Source organism: Microtus pennsylvanicus, chromosome 2 (assembly GCF_037038515.1).
Source record: "Microtus pennsylvanicus isolate mMicPen1 chromosome 2, mMicPen1.hap1, whole genome shotgun sequence".
Lineage (NCBI taxonomy): Eukaryota > Metazoa > Chordata > Mammalia > Rodentia > Cricetidae > Microtus > Microtus pennsylvanicus.
In genome coordinates, this window is record NC_134580.1 from 145216865 (window position 1) to 145232128 (window position 15264).

Consider the following 15264-nt stretch of genomic DNA (forward strand, 5'->3'; position numbering starts at 1 on the left):
ATTTGCCTGGACCGTGAGTGACATCACGGATCTGAAAGCACTGTTAACCCTGTGCTGCCCAGAGGACATTTTCAAGAGTGACTTTCAGTTTCTGAGGACAAGACAGCAGCGAGACCACTTTTCACTCTTGTCTTTCCCCAGTGTCTTCCAATGCTCCTATGCTTTGCGAAAATGTGGAATATGCAGGGTTACTTCAGATGCAAAGCCAACTGTTCCAACAGGAGAAGATGCAGCGGATGTTTGAGCTGCACTTGTGGCGCTTTGTTTGGATTTCCTTCTTAAATCAGTGATAGTATGCATTCTGCATGTTTGTATATGGTGGTTGCATTTGTCATTGTGAGTGGGTATGGAGGTCAGAAGAAGACAATGTCAGGTATTGTTCCCCTGGCCAATGAGCCTCAGGGACCTGCCGTTTCTGTCTCCAGCATGCTAGGATTACAAACATGCCACTCCTCCCGGATTTGGTTTGCTTTTGAAGACAGGGTCTCACTGTTTAGCTCTGGCGAGCCTAGACCTGGCTGTGTAGACCAGGCTGGCCTTGAACTCACAGAGATCTACCTGCCTCTGGCTCTAGAGTGCTGCGGTTAAAGTGATACACTGCCACACCCAACATTTTTTTTTAAAATTAAGTCTTCTGGGTGTCAAACCCAGATGCTAATGCTCTTGCTTGCAATGCAGGTGCTTTACAACTGAGCTATCTTTCCAACCCTATATTAGACATATTTTTATTTAATGATTTTATATGAAAATGTTGTCCCTCGTAGCCAAAATATCCAAATCTGTCTTCTCTCTCTTTTAGACATCACATAATATTTCTTAATATAGATGCTGCAAAAGCTGTGTAAGCCATTGTCTGTTCTAGGAACATTCTGGTAGTTTCCATATTGTTTCTTTCATCTCCCCTACTAACAATTCCAGTGTAAACATCCGTGTTTAACAATCCTAAGCCAACGTTTTCCTTTCTTCTGTAAACTACCAGAGCAAATGTAGAGTTGCTGCCCCCAAGCCAATGAATATGCAATTAAAAAAAAAAGTCGCTGCCAGATTGCTTTCCAGAAAGAGCATCAGGTGAACCAGAAATGTCGTCCTCACTAAATGAAGATGTCCCCTTGCCAGCCGGAAATGTCCCCCTCACCTGTCATTGAGGGAAGCTGATCAGGTGCTATGTTAAGCATGTTTTAACTGTTAACTAGCTTGACAAAGAAGGTGGCACCTCTCTCTCTTGTGCACACAGCTGTTAGGGTGGGCTCTGGAGATAGATGATGGAGGTGGGTCATTTGTCTGTCTGTTGCTTTCATTGGTTAATTAATAAAGAAACTGCTTGGCCTTTGATAGGACAGAAAATTAGGTAGGCGAAATAGACAGAACAGAATGCTGGGAAGAAGGGAAGTGAGGCAGAGTCGCCATAGCTCTCCTCTCCAAGATGGATGCAGGTTAAGATCTTACCGGTAAGCTACCACCTTGTGGTGCTACACAGATTATTAGATATGGGTTAATCAAGATGTGAGAGTTAGCCAGTAAGAGGCTAGAACTAATGGGCCAAGCAGTGTTTAAAAGAATACAGGTTCCGTGTAATTATTTTGGGTAAAGCTAGCCGTGCAGGAGCCGGGCTGCGGGAAGCAGCCCACCGCTCCACACAACAGATAGAGGTCAGGTAAGAAATCAAGTTCTTGGCCCACAGGAAACTGCTGAAGGCTAACTGTTGTTAATCTGGGATTCTAGGAAAATCACTGAGCCGATAGTACCAGGCAAGGTTCCCAGGCGAGCAGGAGGCAGAAAAGCCATCCGGTTAGGAGGGCAGTACTGTTCCAAATATAGATAAGCAGTCACTGGGGACACCCGAAGATGCTTAGTGTCCTTGTCACTGGGGGAATGCAGCAGTCTGAAGGACAGTGCGGCTTTGCTCCACACCCACTGGGATGGCTGTAACAAAAAGGTAGCCAGCAGTCTGCGCTGGTGAGAACGCTGAGCAACTGGAATCTATGTACATTACTGGGCGGTTGCTTTGGAAAGCAGTTACGAAGTCCTCAGAAGGGTGGACATTGAGCCTGCCTATGACCCACAGTTCTGTTCCTAGATAGACATGTCCAAGAGAATCAAAATCTGTATCTACTCAAAACTGAGCTCATAAATGCACAGGGATATGCTATCTATAAGCACTGGAGCTTAAACAATCACCACCAGAACATCCGTTTATGTGTGAGTGAATCAAAAAAATGGGGCCTTTGTGCAGTGGAACGCTATTGACCTTAAAAGAGAACGATGCAGTACAGATGCATGCCGCGACCTAGGTGACCTCTGAAAATGGTCTGTGACCAGGCACTTTGAAGAAGAGGATTTGGGATGGGGTCCAATAATCCATGAAATTAGAATGGAGGCATCATCTCCCAGCACAACCTTGACCTTGTTACGTACACTGTTGGAAATGTCTACTGTGTCTATGAACACTAGAGTCACTAACTGAATGCCGCTAAAATGTACAGAGAGGGCTTGTGATTCAAAGCACTTGACTGCAAGCAGGAGGACTTGATGCAGGTCCTGAGAACCCATGTAAGTGCTGGGTGAGCATGGCAGCCAATGTAACTCAATCCCAGCCTTGGATGGTAGAGACCAGGGGTCTCCAGAGGAAGCCGCTAACCATGCTACCATACGGGTGAGGTCAGGGTTTGAAAGACCCTGAATTGAAGAATAACATTGAAGAGAAATGAAGGACGATTGCTGACACCAACCCTGAGTCTCCACATGCATGTGTGCGTGCACACACACACACACACACGAGCCGACATACATGAAAACATGTATGTTACATATACATGAAAAGAAGAAAAGCAAAAAAAATGTACAGGTAATGAAAAAGAGAAAATGAAAGGAAAAGAGGGGTATAGAAAAGAGATACAGGACTCAAAGCAGATGAAAGAAATATTGATAATGGTGATTCTTATGATGACGGTGATGATGGTTTGATGTTGGCTGATAATGGTGGTCATGATGATTATGATGGTTGATGATGACAGTGGCTGCTGCTGGTAATGGTGATGATGGTTGATGATTATAGTGATGATAACGGTCATAATTAGGTTGAGTGTTACGACTTTTCAAAAGCGATCTTCTGAGAAGTTTGAAGTAGTGAGTCAAACGGAATGACGGGGTCTACTGTGTAGTGTGTTTGGTCAGAACGCTGTTGCAGATGTCCTGAGTTGGGGGATCCTAAACAAAAACCCTAACCTGGAGCACCGCAGATCTCTTACTGACCTCCTCCAGAGTCACACATGGAGCTGTGAAGACAGAGCTCATTTCTAGCTCCTTGCAGTTTCTGTACTTCACAGAGCCTCAAACTGCCTCTTAGCCATCCTCACATCCTCACATTCCCATGGCATCGAAATCTCCCAGAAGGTTGGAGAAAGCTATGCTGGTCTAGGCCTTGAGTATGTTGTGTGTGCTGAGCTCTGGTATGTTATACCAAATGACAAGAAACCCTTTGCTCTCAGGAGCTTAATTTAAAAAAATTTAAATTAATTGATTAATCCTGTGTGTATTCTCACATGTATCCAGGTGTATATGAGGTGTGCATGCATGCATACGGGTGTGCACTGCATGCATGCATATGGGTGTGCAATGCATGCATGTATACGGGTGTGCAGTGCATGCACGTATACTGGTGTGCAGTGTATGCATGTATACGGGTGTGCACGTGCATGCATGCATATGGGTGTGCAATGCATGTATGTATACGGATGTGCAGTGCATGCACGTATATGGGTGTGCAATGCATGTATGTATACGGGTGTGCACTTGCATGCAAACTAGAGGATAGCCTGGGGTATCATTTCCCTAGCATTATCTTTCTTGCTATTTTGAGACAAGATCTCCCTTGCCAAGTAGGCTTGGCTGACTGGCCAGTGAGCCTCAGGGATCTGTCTCTCCACCTCCCCAGTGCTGGGATTATAAGCATATGACACCATACCAGCCTTTAAAAATAAACAAACAAACAAAAAAGAAAGACAAACGTGGATTCTGGGGATCAACTCAGGTCCCTGTACTTTACTGACTGAGCCCCAATCCCCTACCAGACTTTTATCCAACTCATTCAAGCATTTAAAAAATTATAGTAGTAGCTTGGCACTGTGTTAAAGCCTATAACCCCAGCTACCGTAGGGTGACATAGGGGGGTTGTGACTTCAAATTCAGAATGAGCCACAACAGCAGCAAAACCCAAAGCAAACACAGACAGAGCAGTTGGAAATGGCGGCTGCCAAGGGAATACATGGATTAGCTTCTGCCCAGGCCCCATCATTTTTCCACTGCCAGGCGGCTGTGATTTGGGGCATTGTCTGGGGAGAATTCCTCAAGGATGAAAACTGGCAAATTCTCACCCATTATCTTATCAGCAGAAACCTTTCTTACTTGAGTCAGGATTTTTCCCTTCACTACATCGATCCCATCCATGTGTGTATAGATACACATGTGTATTTTAAAGATACAAAATTAGACAGTTCTTCCTTTAAGGACAATTGACGAGTGATGGAAAGGAAGATATTAATTCTAAGAAATGTCTTAGCCGTGTGTGACAGAGACAGGTATCAGCTTCCGAGAAATGACACACTCCTGCAGATCAGTCACATGCCGGGATCTGCTATCCCTCAGCTGTGAGAACAGACACTTTTTCCTCTTACAGAGGATAAATTTGCTAGAACAGATTCAAAGAAAGAAAGAAATGGGGGCATTTTTATTTCCCCCAAAGATCTGTGAAGTTTTGAGAATAAATACCCAAAAGAAAAGATCTGGTCAGGTAAGATTGATTCATCCAGGTTGGAGAGATGGCTCAGCAGTTAAGAACACTGGCTACTCTTTCAGAGGACCCAGGTTCAATTCCCAGCAACTTACACCTGTCTGTAATTCCAGTTCCAGGGGATCTGACACCCTCATACCAATGCATATAAAATTAAATATTTTTTTTTAAAAAGATAGACTCATCAGGGGTAGCCAGTGACAAAGGTTGGCACTGCAGACTACATTGCTTGTAATTGGCCTCCCCTCCTCCGTCTCAAGTTCATCCTTCCTAACTGCTATCCTTACAGACCTCTTATGGCCGGAGAGAATGGCATGACTCCTGTCTTACAGGTCAATCTTGGACAGTGCCAATTCCACCCACCATTATTCAGCTAGCATGCCGCAGAGCTGACACCCCAGGCCCAAAGTCAAGTTAGTTAGACTGCAATGCTTGCATTCACTGGGGCACCAAATGGCCACAAAGTCTGGGCCTTAACACAACACCGGTATCTTACAGTTCAGAAGGTCACACGTTAAAAGTGGGCCAGCGTCTAGACATTTTCAAACCTGTTCTGAGGCTGTTTACTGCTTAGCGTATGGTCTCCTTCTCCACAGTCAAATCTACCAGCACCCATCTTTAAGTCTCTCTCTCCCTCTCTCTTTCTGCCTCTTTCCGCCTCTTTCCTTCGTCCCCCCTTCTTTCCCTCCCTGTAGCATCTGCTCCCAATGTCACGTCCTCTTTTCCAGCTCTGTCCCTCTTGCTTCTTTCTTTATAATGGCCATCAGATGGCATTAGACCTCTCCGAATACCTCAGGACCGCCATTTCCATCTCACCCACTCAGCAAGCCTTCTTTTGGTCACCCATAGCTAAGGCACCATGCTCCCAGGGGGCAGGGTGACACCATTTGGGAGGGGTAGAACACTGATGTGCACCTTACTGGCCCTCACCTGCAATGCTCGTGGCTTCCTAAGTACAACCCCTTGCAGATATACATTGCACCCCAGTGCATGCCTTCTTAACGAGGATGCTGTGGTCCCAGGTGAGGGGATAAAAACCTTTATTCTTTTCACTCGAACGCAGACACAAATCACACACTCGTCTGAGCCAACCTCCCTGTGATATGACAACATAGAAGACGGGTTCCTGTGTGTCCGGTACATCCTCCCCACCCACCCTACTCCTTTATTGTCCCTGGTGCTCACTCCTTGCCTCCTTGGCTTCTACCCCAAACTTCAAGCCTGTTTCAGTGTGAAGGTGACTCGGGCGCCTCTCTGGAGAACAGATGTGTCTTTTTTTTTTAAATATTTATTTATTTATTATGTATACAATATTCTGTCTGTGTGTATGCTGCAGGCCAGAAGAGGGCACCAGATCGCATTACAGATGGTTGTGAGCCACCATGTGGTTGCTGGGAATTGAACTCAGGACCTTTGAAAGAGCAGGCAATGCTCTTAACCTCTGAGCCATCTCTCCAGCCCCCAGATGTGTCTTTTTAAAGCACGTTTTTGTGATTAAGGAACAAAATGTTAATTAAACTGCAGCAGCATTCTCTCCGCTCGTACAGTGTGGCGTTATGTGAATCCCTGCCTTACAGTCCCCGAGGGGACATGTGCCCTGGCTTTTGCAAAAACAAAACAAAACAAAAGCAAGCCAATTATCATCCACAATGGTTAAAGCCCCTTTGACAAACCCAGAGAGCAATTATCTTCCGCAATGGTTAAAAGCCTCCGTGACTTTCCTTCCTGGGATCTCTGGGCTTAGCGCCATCTCATCTTTCTTGCTTTTCATGGCAAGGTAAGCTGGGAGCTGACTTCCTCTCGCCTTACCTGGTGGGAAGAACTGTCAGATATCAGGGGGACTGTGGCATTTCTGTAGCCAACAACTTATGAAGCGGAAAGTACAATCCTTCATCTTTTGAAATGTGTATGTGTGTGTCTGTGTGAGCGAGTACACTACAGGCATGCTGGAGCCCGTGGAGGCCAGAGAAGGCATCGGAATCTTAGAACTAGCATTTTAAGATGGCTGTGAACCACCATGTGAGTGTTGGACAGCGAACCCATATCCTATGAAAGGACAGCAGGTGTTCTTAACCACTGAGCCATCTCTCTAGCCCCAGAACAGCTCATTTTCCTGTAAGGACTATTGATTCGGTCAGTCTGGAAGTATGTGGGAGCGTTTAGGTTCATCCCCTGTAACTCTGATCTCTGGGATGTCTGAGGTTTCTTGTCTTCCAGTTCTCCAAAGTCACACAGGGAAGGAAGCCCTGTCTGCGGCAGGGAGGTGAGGCCGGATCAGCCATCAGATGGTCATAAACCGCAGTAGATTCACACCTTGTTGTACCACGTGACATAGACAATGAGCTGCCAAGTGGGGCTTCTAAGTCACGTATGCCGACCCCAAAGCCAGACCCTTGGGACTCCCACTTTATCATGTGTTCTAACCTGCTGGAAAGCCGTGCCCAGCTGCCACGTGTATCCACGTGTATTTAGAGATGTCGTGGTGATCCAGGGAGGAGCCAGCCAACCTTGAGTCAGAACGGCCTGAATTAGGTCCTCTCCAGGCTGATGATAACTAGATTCTGGCTCTAACACCCTCAGGCAGGCAGTTTCCCATGGGTAAGCACCCAGTGTGGGCCCAGGGTTCTGCCACCCCAGGAAATGAGCATGTGAGCTTTCGAGGCAAAGCTGTGGTTCCACCCTTGTTCTGTCCACTGTAAACAGGGACACAGGTGACCTCACACCCCGGCAGAGCCGTTTCCCACCCAGCACTGACCTTCATCATAGTGTTGGGTCACGTAGGTGGACACCATCACCAGGTTCCCATTCTGAACACACTCATTGTCTGAAATCACCTGCAACAGAAGAGTTGGTTTTGGTGGTCAGGTCTTGGAAGGCCGAAACTCACGGAAGACCCTCAAGGCTACAGGAGCACCTTCCAACGTCAAACTCAAAGGCTGTGTTTGCAGAAACTGCCAGCCTTTTATCCAGCTTTGGAGTAGCAAAAAGACTCACTCAGGCTGGATTCCTGTCATTGGAAGAGCACTCCTGGTTCACGCTTCCCCTCATCAGTCTCATGCAGGACAGCAAACCCCACAGCACGCCTGGGGTGCCGAAGCCCCAAAGACACACTGTCTAATAGGGAACCGAGCAAGAATCCATGGCGACTCAGTGACCGGCAGGCTAAGTTCACTGTCTGTGTCTATGTGTTTATGTGTGTATGTAGATGCACATGTGCGTGTGTGCACGTGTATGTGTGTGCATGCTTGTGGACAGGACAGCTTCAGGTGTTGTTGCTCTGGTCACATCCACTGTTTTGAGACAGTGGCTTAGTGACTGGGAGCTCACCGAGTCATCTACATGAGCAGGCCCACAAGTCCCATGGATCTGCCTGTCTCCACCTCCTCAGAATTGCTATGTACAAATGTACAAGTCTACCCTTTTTATTTTATCTTATTTTATTTTTAATGTGGGCTCTAGGAATCAAACTCAAGTCCTTGTGTTTGTAAGGTAAACACGTGACCAACTGATCTAACTCCCTAGTGCTTTGGCCTCAGCTCTTGACAGGCATCTTTTAAGAGAGAGCCCTAACTATTCAGTACTGTGTGTGCCATTATCAAGGAGCGCATTGAAAGTGCTCCCATACACTCTCGTTTCCACATAATTTCCATTAAATCGTTCTATGGAGGAAGCCAGATGCTGTGATTTCAGGCGTTTCCTAGAGATCAGTCTTGAACCACTAAAATATAGCCAGGGTTGCCAACCTTAGCACTATGGGCATTTGGGCTAGGTAACTCTTAAGTGTGTGTGTGTGTCCTGTGCACTGTAGGACAGTTGGTGGCAATTGTGGCCTGTATGCATATGCACCACATGTCAGAAACAACCCCTTCCTGAATTGACTATTAAAACCATCTTCAGGGGCTGGAGAGATGACTCAGCGGTTAAGAGCATTGCCTGCTCTTTCAAAGGTCTCGAGTTCAATTCCCAGCAACCACATGGTGGCTCATAACCATCTGTAAAGAGGTCTGGTGCCCTCTTCTGGCCTGCAGGCATACACAAAGACAGAATATTGTATACATAATGAATAAATAAATATTAAAAAAAATTAAAATTATCTTCAGATACTGTCCAGTGTCCCTAGGAGGACACTGAGAAAAAAGTCTGCTTTTGTAAGCCAACCGACCTTGAAGTAGCTACTAACTTGGCTGGCTGGCCATCACCTGTGGAGGTCACTGAAGGCACCAGTGTCATAGATGACCATTTCTTCAAATTGCTTGTTTTATATAGAGTTCAGAGTCTGTGTTTTGTGGTGGATGTGTGCTCATACATGTGTGTGTGTGTGTGTGTGTGTGTGTGTGTGGGTCAGAGATCACACTGGGACCCTCATATCTCTGTGTTGACACAGCATGGGTACCGGGGGTCAGAACTCAGGGTCTCATGCTTGCAACCTCTCCAGAGCCCTACACACTGGACCTGAAGTTTTCCCCAGCTCCTTGGTAGATTCTAGGACCAACGGTGACAGCAGGGGCCCCCACACCTCATCTCCTCCGTGAGCCCCGGGAAGGCAGAGTAGAGTCCTTTGGACTCTGCTTTCTGGTACCTATGTGCCAGTGACTGAGATTGTTACCTTGTAAGTGTCTGTTTCCGGTTCCTTCTCCTGGACGTCTGTTTTCAGCGGGACACTCATTTGGTTGCCCATTGTTCCTTCAATAGACAAAAAAGAGAAAAGAAAATCAAAACAGAAACCTAAGTCTGAACACTTGCTTCCGAAGCCAAGCTGCAGAGACAAGCGCCCTTTACTGACTGCAGTCTGGCACCAGGCTTCAGCCTTTTTCTCCACAATGAAATTCTTGGGTGAAAAAAATCCTCATTTCTTGGGTACCATTTTAAAAATTATTTTTTAAAGAAAGGCTTATTAATTTTTATTTTATGTGTATGGGTGTGTTTTCCTGCACACACGATGTCTGTGTGTTGTGTGCAAGCAGTGTCCTCAGGGGCCAGAAGAGGACTCAGGATCCCCTAGAATGGGAGTTACAGAATTGGGAGCCATCATGTAATGTGGAATCAAACCCAGGTCCCTTGGAAGAGCAAGGGAGGAGCCTAGTGTCTCCAGAGCATTATCATCGCTGGCAGGGCAAGGTAGAAGCTCAGGCAAGCACAGTCATGAAAAAATGCTGACAGGGGCAGCAGTTGCTGAGGGCGGTCCCTGTGGAGACCCCATCTAGAAGCTTCGCTCCGAGGAAAACTCATTGACCCCTTGCAACATATCAGCAGGACTGTGAGAATATTGTCCTGAATTTGCAGATGAGGAAACTGAGGCATGTGGGTTGAATATCTTGTAAAAGGTCATGCATAAACATACACACACAAAAATACATTGATACACAGGACATACATAACGGCTCTATCTAAATTCCAAATTTAGCTTTGTACAAGCTTAAACAATGTTATTTAACAATCCAACAATGGGGTTTGTAGACTTGTCAGCTCAATCGATCAATCCAAGCTAGAGCTTACTTAGCAGCTACTGTGGGGCCTTGTGAACGTATGTGCGCCTGTCTTTGTGTGTGTGTGCATGTGTCGAAGGTCAGAGGTTCACATCTGGGTGACTTTCTTAATTGTCTCCACCCCATTTTTGAGACGGAGTCTGAACTGAACCTGGACTCCCCAGATCAGCTGGACTGGAGAACAGGCCTCAGCAATCTTTCTGCAGTTATCACCCGGTGCCGGGATGCCCTCACATGGGACTTTTTGCTTGAGTGTGAGAATCTAAACTCAAATCCTCACACCTGTGTGAGAGCACTCGGCCAATGAGCGATCCCCCCAGCCCCTTGGCAACTGCTTTCAGTACACGTTTAAGGTTAGGGAATATCTTGGCTGGGAGATGTGTGATCCCCACAATCAGGGGACATGCCTTTTCATCTCACAGAGTTGAGGTTTCCTGAACCTTCCATTTCATACTTTAGTCTTTTGGCAACTTCAGGGCCATGAGGAGCAAACAGTAGGAAATGCAGGACTTTTTGCTGAGATCACCTGGAATCAGACAACACGGTTTTTCTCCAGCAATCAGAATGTTCCCATCTAAAGCTGGCCTAGCCTGTCCATCAACTGTTTTATGCAGCAGCATTTAAATCAAACCAAAACAAAAGGTTTACTGCCACCTACTGGCAGATATAAGTACAACAGAAACAAAGACCTGAAGGTTGAAGGGAGCCTTTGGATGGTTGGAAATAACATCTACTAACAGCTGGCAGGAGGGTGATGTTTTTGTTTTTGCAGCATGAGCAGACTAAAGGGTTTGTGGGTGGCTCTGGAGGTGAAATGCTTGCAACACAAGCAGGAGGCCTGTGTTCAGTCTCCAGTAATTCCACATGTAGCTGGCTGCAGTGATGTGCACCCCTAATGCCAGCACTGAGGAGGGGAAGACAGACATATACCTGGTTATATATCCCAGCACTGAGGATGGAGAGACAGGCATATACCTGGGCACATATCCCAGCACTGAGGATGGAGAGACAGGCATATACCTGGGCACATATCCCAGCACTGAGGATGGAGAGACAGGCATATACCTGGTCACATATCCCAGCACTGAGGATGGAGAGACAGGCATATACCTGGTCACATATCCCAGCACTGAGGATGGAGAGACAGGCATATACCTGGTCACATATCCCAGCAATGAGGATGGAGAGACAGACATATACCTGGGCACATATCCCAGCACTGAGGAGGGGAAGACAGGCATATATACCTGGTCACATATCCCAGCACTGAGGATGGAGAGACAGGCATATACCTGGGCACATATCCCAGCACTGAGGATGGAGAGACAGGCATATACCTGGTCACATATCCCAGCACTGAGTATGGGAAGAAACACACACACTCACACATGCACACGCGCGAGCGCGCGCACACACACACACACACACATTTGGGCTTACTAGTCAGCCTATCTAGCCTGCTGTGTGAACTCCAGACCAGCAAGAGACCCTGTCTCAAAAAACGCGCTTGCAGATTGGTTCAATACTCAGCACTCATATGGTGGTTCACAACTGTCTGTAACTCCAATCCCAGGGGATCTGATGCTCTTTTCTAGTCTCTGTGGGCACCAGACATATATGGTATACAGTTATAAATAAGAATGAAAAACAAAAAAACAGGATAGTTAGCATCTAAAGAATGACTCTTGAGATTGGCCTCTGGTATTCACACACACACACACACACACACACACACACTCTCATAAAGTCTCCATGTGGGTCTTGACCTCCATGGGACTTGGGTGCATAAATAAAATAGTCAGTGATTACCAATGTCATGAACATTACTGAAGCAAGCAGTTATCACGAATAATCTCTATTTCTCGCCATAATGCCTTGAGCTCAGCCGCTCTGGGTTCTGATTCATGGAACGTGCCACTCTGAGTATTGCTAAGGAAACCTCTTGATTGACAGCCATGGCTGTACTCTTGCTCCCCATTTCAGCTGTGGATTAGCAGTGATCCCCGCTCCTGGGATGGGGATAAAGGTCCACATCCCTCAAGTCTGCCATAGCAAAAGAGTGTTTCTGAGAACCTCCTCCCGGGAGGCAGCTAAATGACTGTGGGTGCAAGGGGAGGGCCTGGGAGGGTGGAATGGTGACAGAATTAGTCACCCTGCAAACAGGAAACACCTTTGATCAAGGCACTGGAATGCAGCCAAACCCCAACCACCCGCCACTCCGCTGAGAGTGGGGCCAACATGGCCAGCCTGGCATTCTGGGCAGCGTTAGCCTCTTTCCCAGTCCCCAAAGCAAGGTCAGTACGGCTGGTGAACCATGAGAGTGGACCCTCCGTGTTCAGCCCCGTCATCTAGATCCACCTTCCTGGGTGCCTGGCACAATGCTGGGGGTTCGGCCGCTACCTTCAGGGGGCTGTGCACAGTGGTTAAGGTTGCTTCCGGTATGGGGCTCAGGAGAGACATGCTCCCTCTCTGAATTCCTCACCCCCAGCCCTGCGTGGGATGCCTGGAGTCCAGGGGAGGGGCTTCTTGCTGGGTGTCTAGGAATGTTCCGTGACACCTGTACTGCTTCTGGTCCACACCACTGCTTCTGCGTATATAGCGACTGCTTCTAGAAGGTGGACAGCTTCCTGGTCTTTTCTTCTGTTCTATCTCTCTCTTCTTAGTACTGGGGATTGAAGCCGGGGGCCTCAAGCATATTAGGCAAGCCCTCTATCACTGAACTATACCCCAGTCCCCAGTTTGTTTTTAAAGAGAGAATCTCACTAGGTTGCCTAGGTTACTCTTGGGATTACTCTGTAACCCAGGCAGGCCTTGAACTTGCACCCCCTGCTTTAGACATCCCAGAGTAGCTGAGAGAACAGGTCTGTACCTATGCTACTATGAGGTCCAGATTTGATTATTTGATTATTCTTGTTCTGAGGACTGACCCAAACATCTTTAAGTGAAGGATGGGGCAGTGCCATGAACTGGAAGCATTTGGTGCCCTGTGCAGGACCCGCACTGGCCTACCTGGGCACCCAGGCTTGCAGCTATCCTTAGAGCCTGGGCAGCCACAGCGTGAGTGCAGAAGGGAGTGGCACCCTGCAGTTCACTGCAGGTTCTGCTAACCTCACATAGCCTGCCCCCAATTCCAGATGTTTGCTTCCCTTCCAAAAGCGCTGGTTCCCTGTTCTGTAGAGAAGAAACCAAGGCTTGGTCCTATATGCAGCCCCTCCCCATAAGCAGTGATCACTAAGAAGACTGCACCTTGTCTGTCCTTCCTGCATCCTTCCTTCCTGCATCCATCCTGCTTGTTGGTTAAATGGAGAAGGAAGAAGAAGGCTACAGAGAGACAGAGACTGGGTTCGAACCTAGGTCTGTGAGAACTCAGCAGATTTCAGTCACTTGTCTGCACAGGGTTGGGTTGAAGTATAGAAGCCACTGCCACTGCCAGGCACTGTGTAGGACACCAGCCAGAGCAGAGCCTGGGAGGCGGTCCTCCTGAGAGCTGTCTATCTGTCCCCTGCAGCGAGCATCAGCCCTGCATCCCCACTGCTGCCTAGAGCACATACCCTCTTCCCTAAAGAGAACACTTAACCAGGACGCCTGACTCCGTGGTGTAGGCCTGTAAACCCAGCATTCAGGGAGCTATGGCAGGAGGATTCTGAGTTTGGAACCAGCCTGGGCTTCATAGTGAGGCTGTCAAAACACTCAAACCAAACCAGAAATGTTTCCAGGGGTCTTGGAGTTCTTTCAGAAAAATAAAGTATAAAAGAAGTTTCTGTGGCTCAGAGCTGGGCTCTTCCTTCCACTCCACCTGGGTTGAAACCAGTACCGCGTACACACCTTCTCTTGTTAGGGAAGTAAAATACACGCCCCAGGGATGATGGCAGCTGGCTCAGATCACAGTAGGGCTGGAACCAGGGTGAGCCAGTGAAGTGGCGCTTCAGGTGTGGGGACAGGCAGGAACCACAGGCATCAGGATGAACCAGGGTTCCCAGGCGTCAGGAAGAAGCAGGGTTCCCAGGCATCAGGATGAACCAGGGTTCCCAGGCGTCCGGATGAACCAGGGTTAACAGTTTTCTTTCCTTTTCTGAGAAAGTATCTCCTGCTACAGTGCAGGCTGATACACTGTGTGACTCAGCCTGGTTTCCAGCTCACTGCAATCTGCCCGCCTCAGCCTCCCAAGTGTTAGGTCACAGGTGAGAGCCTTCTGTTCTTTTATTTATTTAATTTTTTATGTTGCGCTGACAATGGAACCCAGGGCCTCATGTTTGCTACATAAGTTTTCTACCACTGAGTTACATCCCAACACCTTCAACACAATTTTTAAAATCAAGATTAATGCTGTCACTGAGCTTATCTTTACTGAGTGACTTGAGATTTTTGTTAATCAAGGATGTCTTGGATTAATTTTCACTTTGAGAATTTTGTCTTAAAATGTAATTGATCTTTTTATAGGTTTCAATTATTTTAAAAAAGTATTTTTATTTTATGTGTATGTTTGCCTATGTGTGTGTGTGCTCACAGAGGCCAGAAAAAGAATGATACCATGATTGTGAGCTGTCAGCTGGGTGCTGTGAACAGAACCCAGGTCCTCTGTAAGAACAAGTGTTCTGAACTGCTGAGCCACCTCTCCAGCCCGTCTTCGTCTATTTATAACAAGGCCTCACCGTATTCTATCAATTGGCCTAGCACTTGCCATAGGGACCAGGCTGGCCTCAAACTTGTGGTGGTCCTCCTGCCTCTGCCTCTTGAGCACCACAGCTCCTGGCTTTAGCTGATCTTGATGGCTGAGTCTTTCAATGCCCCCTGTGAACAGGTTCCCTCCTTCTGGCTGTCAGTGGGACCCGCAGCATCGCCCCTACGGCTTTAGGACCAGCTCCCACCTCTCTCCACTGTCTGTCCTTCTCTCCCTTGGGAAGCAGACGCGATGCTGACACCAAGCGCAGACCCATAGCTGAGGCTAGCGATGAGTGTTCATGTACATTTATCCTGAGTTCAGAGTTG

At 47.4% G+C, this 15264-nt stretch overlaps 1 protein-coding gene across 14 annotated transcripts in view; it reads right to left on the minus strand.

Annotated features, from left to right (window-relative positions):
- Bcas1 (brain enriched myelin associated protein 1) overlaps positions 1 to 15264 on the minus strand; it is an 87806-nt gene that overhangs the window by 71780 nt on the left and 762 nt on the right. For all 14 annotated transcript variants that reach the window (XM_075963192.1, XM_075963189.1, XM_075963182.1 and 11 more), the window contains exons 2-3: positions 9396 to 9472; positions 7545 to 7623 (exon numbers count right to left, since the gene is read on the minus strand). In XM_075963192.1, the coding sequence (XP_075819307.1) occupies positions 7545 to 7623; positions 9396 to 9467 (151 nt within the window). In that variant the 5' untranslated portion in view covers positions 9468 to 9472. The remainder of the gene's footprint in view (positions 1 to 7544; positions 7624 to 9395; positions 9473 to 15264) is intronic.